We start from the raw sequence: 20,384 nt of genomic DNA, 5'->3' as shown, positions 1-20,384 counted from the left end.
TGAATGTGTTTTTAACAGTTTTGGAAACAGTGTTAGCATCTGAAAACGTGCTGGAAATATATTGTTTTGCAGGTGGTGGAGTATGAATGGGAAAAGAGTTAATGGATTTCGTAGAATGTGGTTATTGAATGCATTTTGTGTGAAAGCAATGAAAAATGAATCACAGTTTGTTCCACATACACTTCTGTTTCGCTGACTGTGTGAAGTGTTTTGACAATGTGACTTCAGTTTTGATCAATGCATGTTAGCAATTGAAAAAAAACTGTAATATTTTTTTACATTTTTTTTAAAAGCTGCTGAAAATCCGGTGTTTCTATTTCAAACGGTTTTGTTATATTTCAATCTTCTGTGATGTATATAAACTGTAATATTGGGATGCAAACTAAAAATATAATACATATCTGACATGGTATAGTTGTCTTCTTTTGTTTAACCCCATAACCATGTGTGTGAAGTGTATACTGTTGTTTCAAAGTAGATTTGTTTAAGACTACCAAGAAACACTCAGTGTGACCCTGATTTAGCCCAATGCAGGAAAAGGGATATATTAAAAAGTGTATTAGATTGGTAATGAAGTACTGAAGTTGCCCTGCACAAAGCCAAGGGGAAAAGTTGTTTTGTTGTCAATCGCATAGCCTACTGTGTGTGTGTGTGTGTGTGTGTGTGTGTGTGTGTGTGTGTGTGTGTGTGTGTGTGTGTGTGTGTGTGTGTGTGTGTGTGTGTGTGTGTGTGTGTGTGTGTGTCTGTGATTGTGTGTGTGTGTGTGTGTCTGTGATTGTGTGTGGGGGCTGTTTGGAAACGGGCTCGAGCTGTGTCAGAGCGGTGACGCATCTCTCCCGTTATTCCGGCAATGATCACCTGGACTCCCCTTGTTATTGTTACCGTCCCGGTTTGGCGGCAGTGTTGCTGTTATGTACGCTAACATCCCATTCGACGCACAGGTTTCGGTTGTCCATGCCCGCCTTCCCTTTCTTATAACTTTCGAGAGAGCGTTTTAAATTGCACAACTGGACTCCTCCCACGCGCACCCGTAGCAACCCTAGTGTTCCTCCTATGTTCTGGTCAAAGCGGTTCAACGCGCGAATCCAGTCAACTCCTGTAGCCCTATCCCTCATCTCTCTTCCAAAAACGGAAAAGGAAGACGATATTACATTGAAATAATGACCACCGCTGCCGGTAAAGAAATGTCCAACTGAAACTCCGAATGATTGTGCTGGAAGTGAACAGGTAGGCTATGACGCCCGTGTGGAAACAACGGTTCGGATGCGGTTACGCGGCGCCAGGCACGAGATGGAGAGCGGCATGTCAGTCAAGAGGTGAAAACACTCAATCTTCATGCTTTAAAAGTAAAAAGTATAATTTCTCTCAAATATATATATATATTGCTTAGTCTTTATTTCAACATTTTAGTCTTTATTTCTTATTGCTTATGTATTTTAGAAAAATATCTAGATTCTTTTTATGTTAAAAAAAGTAGCAATTTGTGAGGAATGAAGAATGAGCAAAATACAGATACAACTGTATCTTGTATTCTGGTCGCTGTTGTGGCTCCATCTGTGCATAAACCTCCGCACTTTGGCCTTGTTCTTATTGTTGTGTTAGAGTTATTTTTATCAGGTGTTTGTTCATAGGAGGTTAGGATCTGCCTCAGTGAAAAGCTGATGGGAGATTGGTGGGAGATGGTGAATTTTTGGGATAGCCTTGTTAAAGGGGTAAAATAGGTTCATGGCACATACTGGATGGGGTGTGCGTCAGGGAGGGATCCCATACCTCCTCTCCAACTCCATGGACAACACAGGTGTGTGTGTGTCTGAAAGTGAAACATCTTCAACTTTGATACTGTGTCTAATGCTTAATTAATCATGCAGCTTCAGGAAAGAACTAGGCCATGCTTTTGTTGTTGTGGCTTGTGTGTGTGTGTGTGTGTGTGAGTGTGTGTGTGTGTCTTAAGGAAGCGTTAATAATTTAGGCAGGAGAGCGGGGCGCTCAAAGAATCTCATGCAGTCCATGGAAAAGACTCAAATCTGATCAGCCGGATTTGTTTACACACACACACACACACACACACACACACACACACACACACACACACACACACACACACACACACACACACACACACACACACACACACACACACACACACATGAGGACCACGCATCATGTTACCTCCTTGTTTATCTAAGGAAAAGCAATAACCCAGGTAACCTATACAGACAGTTGATGATGACAAATTTAGAAAGTGGAAAGAAGTCGTCTCAACTAACTTAGCTAACTAACCCGTTGATTCTTTCATCTCTCTCTCAACCCTCTACCCCCTTTTCCGGCACCCTCTCTTTCTCACCCCTTTCCCCACATCTTTCATTTCTCTCTCTCCCTGCCTCCCCACCATCCTCTCTTCCCCCATCTCTCTCAGATTCCTCCCTCTCTAAACGTATGGGGGGTATTCCTCACCCTCAGGCCTGGCCCTCTCTCCCCCTCCCCCACCTTGACCCCCTCCCTCCAGCCACTAGGACACGTCTCCCTAGTCCTTTTCCAGTCTTCCACACTCGTCATGCTGAGCAGAGTGCCGAGCGACCACGCTTGGTTACTGTGGTCCGACCATGCGGTCACAGCACCCTCAGGAAGGTAACGGTCCAGAATGAAATGATTAATGATTACAAAGAAGTAACCAACCCTCTTTTTGGAGAGCTACTGGATCTGCAGGATTTTGTTCCATTCCTGCACTAACACACATGATTCATAACGGAAGAAGTTGGCTTCAATTACATTTTATTCAATTATAATTATATGGTTGGCTTGGCTCCCACATGTTCAGTTCTTCCTGGTTTCTTGATGACATCATCTTTATGCCTGGTCAGGTGACATTGCTGTTGAATCGTAGGAGCGTGGTCTCGTACGAGCAGCTTCTATTGGACGTCTCCGAGGCGCTGGGGTTCCCTCGCTGGCACAGGGCCAGAGTCACACGCCTCTACACACCACACGCACGAGAGGTAACCACACACACACACACACACACACACACACAACAACAACAACAACACACCTCTAATTCCAGGTGTTTGTGTCTAACCCTCCAGGTGCGGGGTGTGTGTGATTTCTTCCGTGGTGAAGCAGCGTTCCTGGCATTGGGAAAGTCTCGTCCAGAGCTCCGGAGTGTCGAGGAGGCCCTGGAGGAGCTGTTTCCACAACATTCCTGTTACCGCAACGACGCACTCCAGGCCTGGGAGAGGAGGTTACAACCTTCACCTGATAAAGCTGCCAAGGCCGACAGTGGATACAGCGAGGGGACAGACATACACACACACCCTGACAAGGATACACACACAAGCCTCGACACGAACACACAGACATACAGTGTTACATACACACAGGGATGCAACCTGGACACACACACACATACGCACCAAGACACACTGACACAACCCAATACACACCCCAAAACACTGACACACCACAATACACATCCAAACAGGCACTCCACACACAAAAACAAACACCCAACTAGACAGCCCATACACCCTATTCACACACACCTCGACACGGATGCGCACACACATAGACACCCTAACACGCATTCTAACCAACACGCCACACACCCCTCTCACCCCCCCAATCACCTTCAGAGGGTCAAAGTGAAAGTTGCAGCCAGAGAGATTCTCTCCTCACCAATAGGTCCCCCCACCCAGGAGGAAGAGCTAGGAGAGGAGCTAGACACGCCCCCTACTCCACTCTGCAGGAACTGTAAGCCTTCTGAAGGACCCAATCCAAGAGCAGGGAGGGCTCCACTTCCTCCCGTAACCAGGAAGCAAACAGGAAACGGACCAAACGACAAGGAAGTAGAGAAACCTCATGTCGGTCCCACCCCACTCCACACTGGACCAATCTGCAGGCTTGATGAGGAGTCCCTCAGCCAATCAGAACCTTCATCCTCAGAGTCTAAACAGGAAGAGGCGAGGACTAAACAGGAAGTGATATTTGACCTCCCATCTGATGGTAGTGATGTCACCCTGTCAGACATTGAGCGTTGCTATGACATTGGCCGCATGGTCGGAGACGGGAACTTTGCTGTTGTGCACGAGTGTCATCGGCGCGACAATGGGGAAGCCTTCGCTGTGAAGATTGTGGAGCACTCAAAGCTCATTGGCCGAGAGCACATGATGCAGAATGAGCTGAGCCTTCTGGGTAGCCTGTCACACCCCCGCGTGGTTCGCCTCTTTACACACCACCACACACACACACACTCCTATCTTGTCATGGAGATGGTTGCCGGGGGCGACCTGTTTGAGGCAATCGCGGTCCGTGGGAAGTTTCCAGAAGAGGAGGCAGGGCTGATGGTGTGTGATGTCAGCGAGGCTCTGAGATACATCCACAGCAAGACCATAGTACATAGAGATCTAAAACCTGAAAACCTACTGGTAAGGGAGAGGGTATGTGTGTGTGTCTGTGTGTCTGTGCAGGTGTGTGTGTGTGTGTGTGAATACAAGCATTCCAAGCATCTCTCTCTGTAACCCACTCTCTCCCTGCTGCTCTCTCCCCCCCTCTCTCTCCCTGCCCTCTCCCTCTCTCTTCTAGGTGGAATGTAGTAGTGATGGCGTCAGTAGGTTGAAGCTGGGTGATTTTGGTCTGGCCATGGTTGTAACAGAACCCATCTTCACTGTGTGTGGAACTCCCACCTATGTCGCCCCGGAGATCCTCTCAGAGACAGGTGACCATGTCCATCACTTTATTTCTACCTTTATCTATCACTCTACAGTAGCTGTGCCTGTATTGTGGCAATTGCGATGTTTGCTCTATAACCTATTAATTCATATGCCTTGACACCGTGATATATAGGCCTAAGACTGAGACAATAAGAAGACACAGTGGCAGAATAAATTCAACCACACCTCTGTTTCATCACAAAACCTGGAGAGCAACATCTGCCTGGTGAAGTCCACAACCCCACCATTTTGCATGTAACACACAGTAACATGACCTACAGCATGGTCAAGCAGGTTAATGAGTACGTTAACATGCACAGTCATAATTCTATATTAAATTGATTATGGCAAAAGGCAGAGTATGGCATTAGTCATGTAAACACACCTTACTCTGCTTATCTTAATCAGCATAGGGTCATAATCAAAGTAAGCATGTACCAATTCAAACACCTGGTTTTGTGTGCAATCTTTTGAATTATTAGGACACGTAAACAGCATCCCAGTGGTGTATTTGATCTGCACATTTCCCAGCAAAGGGTAGCGCAAGTTTCCCTAAAATGGACGAGTGAAGTGAGTTTGGAAAAACTGAAAGTATGCATCTTATAAATAGCTTTCACATACAAACTTTATATATCCGGACTAAGAATCGAATAGTGTTCGCAAAAATAACATGGTCACTGTGGTAGAAGGTTTATTTTGATTGGCGATTTTCTGCATTTATCAAAAATCCCATCAGTAGCCTGATTTCAGATGTGTCCATGTAAACAGGAATATTAGAGAAATCGTTATTCTTGCAAAGTATGTAAACGTTTTAAACAAACTATTATATTAACCTATCCACAATAATCGCACTATTGTGTGCATGTAACTTTGCTCAATGTTTCCAACATTTTCAGACCACTGAACAACTAATGATTTAGAACCACAGAGAGTTGCCACAACTCGCAAAGAAAACATGAGCAGCCTCCACTGTGGGGAGGCAGTGTAGCCTAGTGGTTAGAGCGTTGGACTAGTAATCGAAAGGTTGCAAGTTCAAATCCCCGAGCTGACAAGGTACAAAATCTGTCGTTCTGCCCCTGAACAGGCAGTAAACCCACTGTTCCTAGGCCGTCATTGAAAATAAGAATTTGGTCTTAACTGACTTGCCTAGTTAAATTAAAAAAATTCCAGCACCATTTCAACATCATCATATCACCTCTGCATAGTTGAGTACAGTGACAACTAAAAGATACCAAAAACAATGTAGTCCAGCTAAATACGATGTGGCTGTCCATGGTATTGATTTGTGTGTGTGCAAGTAGAAAAACATGTTGACTCACCCGACTGGTAGAGAAACACCAATGACATCCTCCTCTCTTTCATGTTGCAGAAACGGTCTATGATTGTCATACAGTACGCTCTTTTAGCTTTTGTTATCCTAAAATGCTTGCTCGCTAGCCAAACTTCTTTTCATGGGCAATGATGCGCCAGGCCAGCTAGTTAACATTAGCCTTCTACATATAGCTACATATTGAACTTCCATCCTCTCAGGCCAGGGGCACAATGTATGAATTAATGGTTGGATCAGAATGAAGTAAAACCACAAATCTAAATCCCTATTTCCTTCCATGGCTAGTTTAGGAAAGGGACGATTTTAGCTAGCTAGCCACCAGAAGACAATGAGAAGCAACAATTACATTTGTTTCTATAAATGAGTTTTGCTTTTGATGTGATGTGAATGGTGTGAAGCCAAACCCAAACTGGCTTCCCTTGACACTTTGTTTTGGTGCTCAAGGACCATTCACAGTTGAGCTCACTCAGTTTAGCTCAACACCGATTGGCTGTTATTTATTTTTTATTTTTTTAATCAAAGGAGGCCAAACGCTCTCTGGCTTCCCTTCCATTCAATGCTAGGGGTGGCAACAATGTCATACTCTTTCTGACCAGACAGTATCAGATAGATGGGCTTTGGCTACACATACTGAGACAGAGAGGCGCTGTTTCGCTCGCTCAGATACTTTCTCCGGTGAGATGTTCAGCCTCTTGTGAATTGAAGAAAAATTATGAAACACTGGCAGGCGAAAGATTAACTGTTTTATATGGGGGGGTTTTCTCTTTTTTTTAAACATTTTTGGGGAAGCCTGGCTTCCCTTAGCATCCATGAATACACACCACTGTCACTCTATCAATCACTTACCTCTACCTCTGTCTCTCTCTCTCCTCCCTCCACAGGGTATGGTCTGCCAGTAGACCTGTGGGCATTGGGAGTGATACTGTACGTCCTTCTCTGTGGGTTCCCTCCGTTCCGGAGCAGAGACCGAGACCAAGGGGAGCTGTTCCAGATGATCAGAGAGGCTCACCTCACGTTCCTGTCACCTTACTGGGATGACATCTCAGACGGTGAGACACACACATGGTTATAGACATAAGCAGGCACATACACCCATGCTTGTACAAACACACATACACATGCACGCGAGCACATACACACACACACACACACATTTGTAGACATACAGTGCCTTGCGAAAGTATTCGGCCCCCTTGAACTTTGCGACCTTTTGGCACATTTCAGGCTTCAAACATAAAGATATAAAACTGTATTTTTTTGTGAAGAATCAACAACAAGTGGGACACAATCATGAAGTGGAACAACATTTATTGGATATTTCAAACTTTTTTAACAAATCAAAACTGAAAAATTGGGCGTGCAAAATTATTCAGCCCCTTTACTTTCAGTGCAGCAAACTCTCTCCAGAAGTTCAGTGAGGATCTCTGAATGATCCAATGTTGACCTAAATGACTAATGATGATAAATACAATCCACCTGTGTGTAATCAAGTCTCCGTATAAATGGACCTGCACTGTGATAGTCTCAGAGGTCCGTTAAAAGTGCAGAGAGCATCATGAAGAACAAGGAACACACCAGGCAGGTCCAAGATACTGTTGTGAAGAAGTTTAAAGCCCGATTTGGATACAAAAAGATTTCCCAAGCTTTAAACATCCCAAGGAGCACTGTGAAAGCGATAATATTGAAATGGAAGGAGTATCAGACCACTGCAAATCTACCAAGACCTGGCCGTCCCTCTAAACTTTCAGCTCATACAAGGAGAAGACTGATCAGAGATGCAGCCAAGAGGCCCATGATCACTCTGGATGAACTGCAGAGATCTACAGCTGAGGTGGGAGACTCTGTCCATAGGACAACAATCAGTCGTGTATTGCACAAATCTGGCCTTTATGGAAGAGTGGCAAGAAGAAAGCCATTTCTTAAAGATATCCATAAAAAGTGTTGTTTAAAGTTTGCCACAAGCCACCTGGGAGACACACCAAACATGTGGAAGAAGGTGCTCTGGTCAGATGAAACCAAAATTGAACTTTTTGGCAACAATGCAAAACGCTATGTTTGGCGTAAAAGCAACACAGCTCATCACCCTGATCACACTATCCCCACTGTCAAACATGGTGGTGGCAGCATCATGGTTTGGGCCTGCTTTTCTTCAGCAGGGACAGGGAAGATGGTTAAAATTGATGGGAAGATGGATGGAGCCAAATACAGGACCATTCTGGAAGAAAACCTGATGGAGTCTGCAAATGACCTGAGACTGGGACGGAGATTTGTCTTCCAACAAGACACTGATCCAAAACATAAAGGAAAATCTACAATGGAATGGTTCAAAAATAAACATATCCAGGTGTTAGAATGGCCAAGTCAAAGTCCAGACCTGAATCCAATCGAGAATCTGTGGAAAGAACTGAAAACTGCTGTTCACAAATGCTCTCCATCCAACCTCACTGAGCTCAAGCTGTTTTGCAAGGAGGAATGGGAAAAAATTTCAGTTTCTCGATGTGCAAAACTGATAGAGACATACCCCAAGCGACTTACAGCTATAATCGCAGCAAAAGGTGGCGCTACAAAGTATTAACTTAAGGGGGCTGAATAATTTTGCACGCCCAATTTTTCAGTTTTTGATTTGTTAAAAAAGTTTTAAATATCCAATAAATGTCGTTCCACTTCATGATTGTGTCCCACTTGTTGTTGATTCTTCACAAAAAAATACAGTTTTATATCTTTGTTTGAAGCCTGAAATGTGGCAAAAGGTCGCAAAGTTCAAGGGGGCCGAATACTTTCGCAAGGCACTGTACATGTATACACACACATGCTCACACATATTGTACCCTGTGTGTGTGTGTGTGTGTGTGTGTGTGTGTGTGTGTGTGTGTGTGTGTGCATAGGAGCGCGAGGCCTGGTGAGAGCCTTGCTGCAGGTGGATCCAACAGAAAGACTGACGGCAGCTCAGACTCTTATGTACCCCTGGATTCAGACCACTACTGACCAGTACAGACCAACACAGACCACTACTGACCAGTACAGACCAACACAGACCACTACTGACCAGTACAGACCAACACAGACCACTACTGACCAGTACAGACCAACACAGACCACTACTGACCAGTACAGACCAGCACAGACCACTACTGACCAGTACAGACCAACACAGACCACTACTGACCAGTACAGACCAACACAGACCACTACTGACCAGTACAGACCAACACAGACCACTACTGACCAGTACAGACCAACACAGATCAGTACTGACCAGCAGAGCCCAGCACAGCCGAGCAAAGGCCAACACCGACATGAACCGATCAGTGCAAACCAGCAGAGCCCAGCAAAGACCAACACAGAACACTACAGACCAGTACAGAGTCCAACCACAGACCAGTCCCGACCAGCACAGACCGTTACAGAACACCACAGACCAGTACCAACCCCAGACCAACAGCGACCACCACACCCAATCCCCCCAGCGCACCACCCACCCACCCAGCCAGCTCCATCTCCTCACTCCACCACTCAGCCAGTCCCATCTCCTCACTCCACCACCCAGCCAGCCCCATCTCCTCACTCCACCACCCAGCCAGCCCCATCTCCTCACTCCAGCACCCAGCCAGCTCCATCTCCTCACTCCAGCACCCAGCCAGCTCCATCTCCTCACTCCACCACCCAGCCAGCCCCATCTCCTCACTCCAGCACCCAGCCAGCCCCATCTCCTCACTCCACCACCCAGCCAGCCCCATATCCTCACTCCAGCACCCAGCCATCCCCATCTCCTCACTCCAGCACCCAGCCAGCTCCATCTCCTCACTCCAGCACCCAGCCAGCTCCATCTCCTCACTCCACCACCCAGCCAGCCCCATCTCCTCACTCCAGCACCCAGCCAGCCCCATCTCCTCACTCCACCACCCAGCCAGCCCCATATCCTCACTCCAGCACCCAGCCATCCCCATCTCCTCACTCCACCACCCAGCCAGCCCCATCTCCTCACTCCACCACCCAGCCAGCCCCATATCCTCACTCCAGCACCCAGCCATCCCCATCTCCTCACTCCACCACCCAGCCAGCTCCATCTCCTCACTCCAGCACCCAGCCAGCTCCATCTCCTCACTCCACCACCCAGCCAGCCCCATCTCCTCACTCCAGCACCCAGCCAGCCCCATCTCCTCACTCCACCACCCAGCCAGCCCCATATCCTCACTCCAGCACCCAGCCATCCCCATCTCCTCACTCCACCACCCAGCCAGCCCCATCTCCTCACTCCACCACCCAGCCAGCCCCATATCCTCACTCCAGCACCCAGCCATCCCCATCTCCTCACTCCACCACCCAGCCAGCCCCATCTCCTCACTCCAGCACCCAGCCAGCCCCATATCCTCACTCCACCACTCAGCCAGTCCCATCTCCTCACTCCAGCACCCAGCCAGCCCCATCTCCTCACTCCACCACTCAGCCAGTCCCATCTCCTCACTCCAGCACCCAGCCAGCCCCATCTCCTCACTCCAGCACCCAGCCAGCCCCATCTCCTCACTCCACCACCCAGCCAGCCCCATCTCCTCACTCCACCCCCCAGCAGGACCCATCAACTGCTCCCCAGCCCCCCGGCAGTAGCACTTCTCAACCGCCCCACCCAATTTCCCCACCCTCCATCCTATCCACAGCAACATCCAAACGCAGCTGCCACCCACCTGGCAGAACTCTCAATCTGCCCTCCCACTCCACCCAGCCTCCACCCACCCATTCCCAGCCGAATACCCACCCAGTCCCAGTCCCAGCACGCAGTGTCCCACCCCTCAACACCAAGCCCCAGTTCCCCTCAACCCAGCCTCCTGAATGATGGGGTTCCTGAAACTTTAAACGCTTCTCCAGGAATTGAAAAGATCTGGTATTCTGCACAGACCCTGTTCAGGATTGTGTATCTGGAACTCACCAATTGTCATACACTGATGTTCAGTCCCATTCCAATAAAATAGTAATCATAAACTTTACCATTTAGCTTGTAGTATTTAGTTCAGTAGATTATCTAGCATAACAGATAACTCTAATAGTTTCAATACATGTTTTTTTCTGACAATGTGTGTATTACACACACTTCCCCTTTGTACTGCACTAACAATAAATAACTTTGAACTGACTTTTACGTTGTGATGTATGACAACCGATAACAACAGACCAGCCAATCAGAATCTAATATTTATTATTTATTCCTTTTACCACAGAAGTATTTTAATACAGCTATTCCAGTGACATCATCAACAGTGGTCCAGGGAAGAGGGAGGAGGGTTGCATCCATAGAAATATAATGACAAGAGTGAACAAAGCCCCTCAGACCATAGAGTTAGAATTACTAGAGTGGTGGAAATAATCATTTTCACAGTTTAACCAGCATCCCAGGATCTGGTGTGGAGGCCATCTTGGATATGCTATTGGACCCAGTTTCCAGTATTATAATTAAGAAGTAAGTTGTTATACTCTTACTAAGTGGTTTAAATGAGTGTTTATCAAGTTTAAAAACAATTTACCACAGAAATAGGTAAGTTACCCCAGCCCTGAGTTATTGGAAACCAAACCCATCCTTGTTCTAATAGAGAACGATAGACAGCACTGAGACAGGTGTAAAAGACTAGCAATATCACACACAAACATCATCACACACTAATATCATATCACACACAAACGTGTCAGAAAAATAAATCATCATTATTATCATTATCATAATTCTGCTTCAGTCCTCCTATTGGTCCGCTGGTCTGAAGAGAGCCCGCCCCCTGAGGCTGAACCCCACCTTCCTGCCTCCTGGGAGAGAGGAGGAGAGGGATGAAGAGGAAGAGGAAGGGAGGGAGGAGGGGGAGGAAGAAGAGGAGGGAGGTGCCTGGGTTGCAGCAGGATGTAGGGACGGCTGGCGAGAGAGAAGCTCCTTGAATACAGAGTTCATCTGTTTACTGATGTCCTGAAAGAGAGAGCGAGGAAGGAAGAGAGCGAGGGGGAGGGAGAGAGCGAGGGGGAGGGAGAGAGCGAGGGGGAGGGAGAGAGCGAGGGGGAGGGAGAGAGCGAGGGGGAGGGAGAGAGCGAGGGGGAGGGAGAGAGCGAGGGGGAGGGAGAGAGCGAGGAAGGAAGAGACGTTTCAGTGTCTTAGACGTACAGTATCCAGCCACATCTACCTCAAAATTAAACATCTGCAATGCTTCAAAGAGAGCGAGGGGGAAAGAGGGGGGAGAGAGCGAGGGGAGGGAGAGAACGAGGGGGAGGGAGAGAGCGAGGGGGAGGGAGGGAAACGAGGAAGGAAGAGACGTTTACTATTTGCACTAAATTCGAATTCAATGTATTTAATTTCAGCAGTCTCAAGGGCGAGGCCCCAAAAATGACTTAATCTCCACCCACCGGTCTTTCAATAGATCCTCCATCTGTCTGTCTCTCTATGGCTCCTGCCCTCTGCCTCACACTGTCCAAGGTGTGCCTACGCTCCTGATTCCTAAGAGAGAGAGAGAGAGAGAGAGAGAGAGAGAAGAGAGAGAGAGAGAGAAGCGAGAGAGAGAAAGAGAGCGAGAGAGAGAGAAAGAGAGAGCGAGAGAGAGAGAGAGAGAGAGAGAGAGAGAGAGAGAGAGAGAGAGAGAGAGAGAGAGAGAGAGCGAGAGAGAGAAAGAGAGCGAGAGAGAGAGAAAGAGAGAGCGAGAGAGAGAGAGAGAGAGAGAGAGAGAGAGAGAGAGAGAGAGAGAGAGAGAGAGAGAGAGAGAGAGAAGAGAGAGGAGAGAGCGAAGGAGGGGAGAAAGAAGAGAGGGAGAGGGAAAGGGAGGGAGTAAGATTGCTGATGGAGTGTTTTTGGTACATTACAGGTGTGTGTTAGTTTGTGTGTGTGTGTGTTTATGGGTGTGTGTGCGTGCATGCGTAGCATGTTGTACCCTGTGGTTTGACGTGTCACAGGGGAGAGGGGGTTCTTTCGGACGGGACTGCCTCTGCCCTCCGCTGCCCTCTGCCGTCCAGGCAACGAAGCACTGTCACTGTTCACCCGCAGCCTGTCAAACACACACACACACATAGACCTTCCTTTGCTAGTTCTTGATATATACAGGTAGACCCCCTCAAGCATTTGCATGTTTATGTGTGTGTGTGTGTGTGTGTGTGTGTGTGTGTGTGTGTGTGTGTGTGTGTGTGTGTGTGTGTGTGTGTGTGTGTGTGTGTGTACCGGGTCGTGTTCTCAGTCTGAAGCTCTTCTGAAGCCAGGTTTCCAGTGCTTCCTCCACTGACCTCATCCCTCCTCCCTCGCTCCGCTCTGAAGTAGAAGAGAGGGAACATGGAAAGTAGGTGAAGAGAGAGGAAACAGGGAAAAGTAGGAGAAGAGAGAGGAAACAGTGAAAAGTAGTTGAAGAGAGAGGAAACAGGGAAAAGTAGGAGAAGAGAGGGGGAACAGGGAAAAGTAGGAGAAGAGAGGGGGAACAGGGAAAAGTAGGAGAAGAGAGGGGGAACAGGGAAAAGTAGGAGAAGAGAGGGGGAACAGGGAAAAGTAGGAGAAGAGAGAGGGAACAGGGAAAAGTAGGAGAAGAGAGAGGAAACAGGGAAAAGTAGTTGAAGAGAGAGGAAACAGGGAAAAGTAAGGAAGAGAGAGGGAACAGGGAAAAGTAGGAGAAGAGAGGGGAACAAGGAAAAGTAGGAGAAGAGAGAGGAAACAGGGAAAAGTAGGAGAAGAGAGAGGGAACAAGGAAAAGTAGGAGAAGAGAGAGGAAACAGGGAAAAGTAGTTGAAGAGAGAGGAAACAGGGAAAAGTAAGGAAGAGAGAGGGAACAGGGAAAAGTAGGAGAAGAGAGGGGAACAAGGAAAAGTAGGAGAAGAGAGAGGAAACAGGGAAAAGTAGGAGAAGAGAGAGGAAACAAGGAAAAGTAGGAGAAGAGAGAGGAAACAGGGAAAAGAAGTTGAAGAGAGAGGAAACAGGGAAAAGTAGGAGAAGAGAGGGGGAACAGGGAAAAGTAGGAGAAGAGAGAGGAAACAGGGAAAAGTAGGAGAAGAGAGAGGAACAGGGAAAAGTAGGAGAAGAGAGGGGGAACAGGGAAAAGAAGTTGAAGAGAGAGGAAACAGGGAAAAGTAAGGAAGAGAGAGGGAACAGGGAAAAGTAGGAGAAGAGAGGGGGAACAGGGAAAAGTAGGAGAAGAGAGGGGGAACAGGGAAAAGTAGGAGAAGAGAGGGGAAACAGGGAAAAGAAGTTGAAGAGAGAGGAAACAGGGAAAAGTAAGGAAGAGAGAGGGAACAGGGAAAAGTAGGAGAAGAGGGGGGAACAGGGAAAAGTAGGAGAAGAGAGGGGGAACAGGGAAAAGTAGGAGAAGAGGGGGAACAGGGAAAAGTAGGAGAAGAGAGGGAACAGGGAAAAGTAGGAGAAGAGAGGGAACAGGGAAAAGTAGGAGAAGAGAGGGGGAACAGGGAAAAGTAGGAGAAGAGAGGGAACAGGGAAAAGTAGGAGAAGAGAGAGGAACAGGGGAAAAGTAGGAGAAGAGAGAGGAACAGGGGAAAAGTAGGAGAAGAGAGGGGGAACAGGGAAAAGTAGGAGAAGAGAGAGGAACAGGGAAAAGTAGGAGAAGAGAGAGGGAACAGGGAAAAGTAGGAGAAGAGAGGGAACAGGGGAAAAGTAGGAGAAGAGAGAGGGAACAGGGGAAAAGTAGGAGAAGAGAGAGGAACAGGGGAAAAGTAGGAGAAGAGAGAGGAACAAGGGAAAAGTAGGAGAAGAGAGGGGGAACAGGGAAAAGTAGGAGAAGAGAGGGGGAACAGGGAAAAGTAGGAAAAGGGAGGGGGAACAGGGAAAAGTAGGAGAAGAGAGGGGGAACAAGGAAAAGTAGGAAGAGAGAGGGAACAGGGAAAAGTAGGAGAAGAGAGAGGGAACAGGGAAAAGTAGGAGAAGAGAGTGGGAACAGGGAAAAGTAGGAGAAGAGAGAGGGAACAGGGAAAAGTAGGAGAAGAGAGAGGGAACAGGGAAAAGTAGGAGAAGAGAGAGGGAACAGGGAAAAGTAGGAGAAGAGAGGGAACAGGGAAAAGTAGGAGAAGAGAGAGGGAACAGGGGAAAAGTAGGAGAAGAGAGAGGGAACAGGGGAAAAGTAGGAGAAGAGAGAGGGAACAGAGGAAAAGTAGGAGAAGAGAGAGGGAACAGGGGAAAAGTAGGAGAAGAGAGAGGAACAGGGGAAAAGTAGGAGAAAAGAGGAGGAACAGGGGAAAAGTAGGAGAAGAGAGGGGAACAGGGAAAAGTAGGAGAAGAGAGAGGAACAGGGAAAAGTAGGAGAAGAGAGAGGAACAGGGGAAAAGTAGGAGAAGAGAGAGGGAACAGGGAAAAGTAGGAGAAGAGAGAGGAACAGGGAAAAGTAGGAGAAGAGAGAGGAACAAGGGAAAAGTAGGAGAAGAGAGGGAACAGGGAAAAGTAGTTGAAGAGAGAGGAAACAGGGGAAAAGTAGGAGAAGAGAGAGGGAACAGGGAAAAGTAGGAGAAGAGAGAGGGAACAGGGAAAAGTAGGAGAAGAGGGGGAACAGGGAAAAGTAGGAGAAGAGAGGGGGAACATGGAAAGGTAGGAGAAGAGAGAGGGAACAGGGAAAAGTATGAGAAGAGAGGGGAACAGGGAAAAGTAGGAGAAGAGAGAGGAACAAGGGAAAAGTAGGAGAAGAGAGGGGGAACAGGGAAAAGTAGGAGAAGAGAGAGGGAACAGGGGAAAAGTAGGAGAAGAGAGGGAACAGGGAAAAGTAGGAGAAGAGAGGGAACAGGGAAAAGTAGGAGAAGAGAGAGGGAACAGGGAAAAGTAGGAGAAGAGAGAGGGAACAGGGAAAAGTAGGAGAAGAGAGGGGGAACAGGGAAAAGTAGGAGAAGAGAGGGGGAACAGGGAAAAGTAGGAGAAGAGAGGGGGAACAGGGAAAAGTAGGAGAAGAGAGGGGAACAGGGAAAAGTAGGAGAAGAGAGGGGGAACAGGGAAAAGTAAGGAAGAGAGAGGGAACAGGGAAAAGTAGGAGAAGAGAGAGGGAACAGGGAAAAGTAGGAGAAGAGAGGGGGAACAGGGAAAAGTAGGAGAAGAGAGGGAACAGGGAAAAGTAGGAGAAGAGAGGGGGAACAGGGAAAAGTAGGAGAAGAGAGGGGGAACAGGGAAAAGTAATAGCAGAGAGGGAACAGGGAAAGGTAGGAGAAGAGAGGGGAACAGGGAAAAGTAGGAGAAGAGAGGGAACAGGGAAAAGTAGGAGAAGAGAGAGGGAACAGGGAAAAGTAGGAGAAGAGAGAGGGAACAGGGAAAAGTAGGAGAAGAGAGAGGGAACAGGGAAAAGTAGGAGAAGAGAGGGGAACAGGGAAAAGTAGGAGAAGAGAGGGGGAACAGGGAAAAGTAGGAGAAGAGAGGGGGAACAGGGAAAAGTAATAGCAGAGAGGGAACAGGGAAAGGTAGGAGAAGAGAGAGGGGGGAACAGGGAAAAGTAGGAGAAGAGAGAGGGAACAGGGAAAAGTAGGAGAAGAGGGGGAACAGGGAAAAGTAGGAGAAGAGAGGGGGAACAGGGAAAAGTAGGAGAAGAGAGGGGGAACAGGGAAAAGTAGGAGAAGAGAGGGGGAACAGGGAAAAGTAGGAGAAGAGAGAGGGAACAGGGAAAAGTAGGAGAAGAGAGGGGGAACAGGGAAAAGTAAGGAAGAGAGTGGGAACAGGGAAAAGTAGGAGAAGAGAGAGGGAACAGGGAAAAGTAGGAGAAGAGAGGGGGAACAGGGAAAAGTAGGAGAAGAGAGGGAACAGGGAAAAGTAGGAGAAGAGAGGGGGAACAGGGAAAAGTAGGAGAAGAGAGGGGGAACAGGGAAAAGTAGGAGAAGAGAGGGAACAGGGAAAAGTAGGAGAAGAGAGGGAACAGGGAAAGGTAGGAGAAGAGAAAGAGAACAGGGAAAAGTAGGAGAAGAGAGGGAACAGGGAAAGGTAGGAGAAGAGAGAGAGAACAGGGAAAAGTAGGAGAAGAGAGAGGGAACAGGGAAAAGTAGGAGAAGAGAGAGGGAACAGGGAAAAGTAGGAGAAGAGAGGGAACAGGGAAAAGTAGGAGAAGAGAGGGGGAACAGGGAAAAGTAGGAGAAGAGAGGGGGAAAAGGGAAAAGTAATAGCAGAGAGGGAACAGGAAAGGTAAAGGTAGGAGAAGAGGAGAGGGAACAGGGAAAAGTAGGAGAAGAGAGGGGGAAAAGGGAAAAGTATGAGAAGAGAGGGGGAACAGGGAAAAGTAGGAGAAGAGAGGGGGAACAGGGAAAAGTAGGAGAAGAGAGGGAACAGGGAAAAGTAGGAGAAGAGAGGGAAGAGGTATTTCTCTAGTCTCTTGTTTACATTTTACTCACCCTTCCAACACACTGATGTATTTATGCGGTATGAGACCCCTAACTCCTCCCGCTTCCCCTCTCCACCAATCAGAAGAGGCCTTGCTGTGCAGAAGGAGTGGATCCCCCTGCTTAAAGGACAGTTCAGTAGCAGACCGCGCGGTGTAATCAAACATGGCCACCGCCTCCCACTCTACAAGAAATAGAAAACTTTATTGTACATTTCTGAAGAAAGAGAGTGGTGTGAGCATGTGTGTGCATGTGTTTGTGTGTTGTGGGGGTGAAAAATTAGTATTAGCATTACTTTAAATTATAGGTATGTACAATCCTGTATTCTGGTGTAAATTGCTGTTTTCACCTAACTCTGTGCCTAATCCACCATCTTGTGTTCTTGCCCCCACCCTCTGTACTCTGAAACTTGCATGTTCGGAACGAGGTATTTCTGTTCTGAACAAAAGTCTCTCCTTAACCTCTATTCTAAGAACAAACAGTTCTTAGTACTAACAAGAGAACATAGGGTACAGAATATTTGGACACATCTTGTAGATAGGGGTTGGTTCGACACATTGATACAGTTGTGGTGCATTGTAGGAAATGTAGCAAGGTTGGGCTGTATAAGACAAGCCCCAACTCAGAAACATTGAGCTCTCTCTTGATCCAATGTTGTGACAGCTCCCTTATTAATAAGTGCAATAAAGATTTTTGATTGGTTCTTGCTCTCCTCATTTGTTAAATCAGAATATCTACCACAGTGTGTGTATGTATGTGCGTGCTATCTACCACAGTGTGTGTGTGTGTGTGTATGTGCTATCTACCACAGTGTGTGTGTGTATGTGCTATCTACCACAGTGTGTGTGTGTGTGTGTGTGTATGTGCTATCTACCACAGTGTGTGTATGTATGTGCGTGCTATCTACCACAGTGTGTGTGTGTGTGTGTGTGTATGTGCTATCTACCACAGTGTGTGTGTGTATGTGCTATCTACCACAGTGTGTGTGTGTGTATGTGCGTGCTATCTACCACAGTGTGTGTGTGTGTGTGTGTGTGTGTGTGTGTGTGTGTGTGTGTGTATGTGCTATCTACCACAGTGTGTGTATGTATGTGCGTGCTATCTACCACAGTGTGTGTGTGTATATGTGCGTGCTATCTACCACAGTGTGTGTGTGTGTATATGTGCGTGCGTGTATATGTGCGTGCTATCTACCACAGTGTGTGTGTGTGTGTGTGTGTGTGTGTGTGTGTGTATGTGTGTGTGTGTGTGTGTGTGTATGTGCATGCTATCTACCACAGTGTGTGTGTGTGTATATGTGCGTGCTATCTACCACAGTGTGTGTGTGTGTGTGTATATGTGCGTGCTATCTACCACAGTGTGTGTGTGTGTATATGTGCGTGCTATCTACCACAGTGTGTGTGTGTGTGTGTATGTGTGTGCTATCTACCACAGTGTGTGTGTGTGTATATGTGTGCTATCTACCACAGTGTGTGTGTGTGTATATGTGCGTGCTATCTACCACAGTGTGTGTGTGTGTGTATATGTGCGTGCTATCTACCACAGTGTGTGTGTGTGTATATGTGTGCTATCTACCACAGTGTGTGTGTGTGTGTGTGTTGTGTGTATATGTGCATGCTATCTACCACAGTGTGTGTGTGTGTATATGTGCGTGCTATCTACCACAGTGTGTGTGTGTGTATATGTGCGTGCTATCTACCACAGTGTGTGTGTGTGTATATGTGCGTGCTATCTACCACAGTGTGTGTGTGTGTATATGTGCGTGCTATCTACCACAGTGTGTGTGTGTATATGTGCGTGCTATCTACCACAGTGTGTGTGTGTGTATATGTGCGTGCTATCTACCACAGTGTGTGTGTGTGTATATGTGCGTGCTATCTACCACAGTGTGTGTATATGTGCGTGCTATCTACCACAGTGTGTGTGTGTGTATATGTGCGTGCTATCTACCACAGTGTGTGTGTGTGTATATGTGCGTGCTATCTACCACAGTGTGTGTGTGTGTGTGTGTGTGTGTGTGTGTGTGTGTGTGTGTGTGTGTGTGTGTGTGTGTGTGCTCACCATCCTCAATGTGGAGTTGTTCAGGCTCCCCATCTCCCTCCTCTGTGATTGGTTCACTACAAACAGAGACGACATCAGTCTTTTTCTCTCTGTTCCACAAGTAAACAATATGGTCAGTACTGCATAAAAGCCCATTTATGCTTGATCCGATGGGGTCGGAGGCTCCGTATGGAGGATGTGATGCAATTGCGGAGCATCCGGAGGCATATTAGAGGCCAAATTGAGCTCCGTACCGCATCACTGTGCACCTCCCAAATTTTGTAACAATGCGGAGTGCTCCGTAAGCTCCGTTTAGCTTCACATTGACATGATTGGTTGCCGGTCGGTGGGTAAGGGAGGTCCTGTATAAATACAAGCTACTTTCCTTGACAAGTTCCTTAACAACAGCTCTGTGCAGCTCCACGAAGCACAAGAGGTATGAATGCCCTGACTTGTGCAGAGGCTGAATCACTGTAAATGCTGCACAGCCAATGCAGACGTCAGATTGACCATTCAGCACCTTTAAGAGATGTTTAAATGTGACAAAATGATTGTGCTTTATGGTAACTGGTTTATAAATCAGGATAGTACAGTATCTGTTAGTATCTATCTATCTCTCTCTATCTTACCAGTACTCCTGCTCCAGAGTCATGTGCTTCTCGTACACGGGCCCGGGCAGCTCTGATTGGCACGGGAAGACAACATCATACTGGAGGATCATGGTCTTGACGAGGTCATTGACCTGTGGTTGCCTAGCGACAACATCACCAGAATCCGACCCTCTCAGGAGGCTCGGCCCGAAACACACAGCCAGGTTATAGGGCTGCATCATGTTCTCATCGCTGTACTGGGACACACTACACACATACCAGACACATACACAGCCACACGCATGCACGCACACACACCCACCCACCGCCAAGTTATACAGCTGTGTAAGGGAGTTGGCTCTGTGAAGACACACACAGGACATGAATGTGCAAACTGAAACGTACTGGTTGAGAAAAGCGAAGAGGTAA

At 47.4% G+C, this 20,384-nt stretch overlaps 2 protein-coding genes across 6 annotated transcripts in view; one reads left to right on the top strand and one right to left on the bottom strand.

Moving 5' to 3' along the window:
• Positions 1–1,072: 1,072 nt before the first annotated feature.
• dclk3 (doublecortin-like kinase 3) lies at positions 1,073–11,161 on the top strand. The gene is made up of 7 exons (XM_064983282.1): positions 1,073–1,316; positions 2,417–2,628; positions 2,862–2,993; positions 3,081–4,418; positions 4,576–4,708; positions 6,915–7,082; positions 8,919–11,161. Exons 1-7 carry the CDS (start codon positions 1,235–1,237, stop codon positions 10,862–10,864), a joined length of 4,011 nt encoding a protein of 1,336 aa, XP_064839354.1. The 5' UTR covers positions 1,073–1,234; the 3' UTR covers positions 10,865–11,161.
• Positions 11,162–11,207: 46 nt separating this feature from the next.
• arhgap4b (Rho GTPase activating protein 4b) overlaps positions 11,208–20,384 on the bottom strand; it is a 28,456-nt gene continuing 19,279 nt past the window's right edge. For 4 of the 5 annotated variants that reach the window (XM_064983285.1, XM_064983283.1, XM_064983286.1 and 1 more), the window contains exons 16-23: positions 20,361–20,384; positions 19,995–20,222; positions 19,387–19,442; positions 17,338–17,509; positions 13,211–13,297; positions 12,927–13,040; positions 12,409–12,499; positions 11,208–11,977 (exon numbers count right to left, since the gene is read on the bottom strand). The exon at positions 20,361–20,384 is cut by the window's right edge and continues 82 nt beyond it. In XM_064983285.1, the coding sequence (XP_064839357.1) occupies positions 11,762–11,977; positions 12,409–12,499; positions 12,927–13,040; positions 13,211–13,297; positions 17,338–17,509; positions 19,387–19,442; positions 19,995–20,222; positions 20,361–20,384 (988 nt within the window). In that variant the 3' untranslated portion in view covers positions 11,208–11,761. The remainder of the gene's footprint in view (positions 11,978–12,408; positions 12,500–12,926; positions 13,041–13,210; positions 13,298–17,337; positions 17,510–19,386; positions 19,443–19,994; positions 20,223–20,360) is intronic. The other variant, XM_064983287.1, reaches the window with a different exon arrangement.

This window comes from Oncorhynchus masou, chromosome 13, assembly GCF_036934945.1.
Source record: "Oncorhynchus masou masou isolate Uvic2021 chromosome 13, UVic_Omas_1.1, whole genome shotgun sequence".
NCBI classification, from domain to species: Eukaryota; Metazoa; Chordata; class Actinopteri; order Salmoniformes; family Salmonidae; genus Oncorhynchus; species Oncorhynchus masou.
Note: the sequence above shows the minus strand (reverse complement) of the source record. Positions and strands in the feature narration are given on the sequence as shown.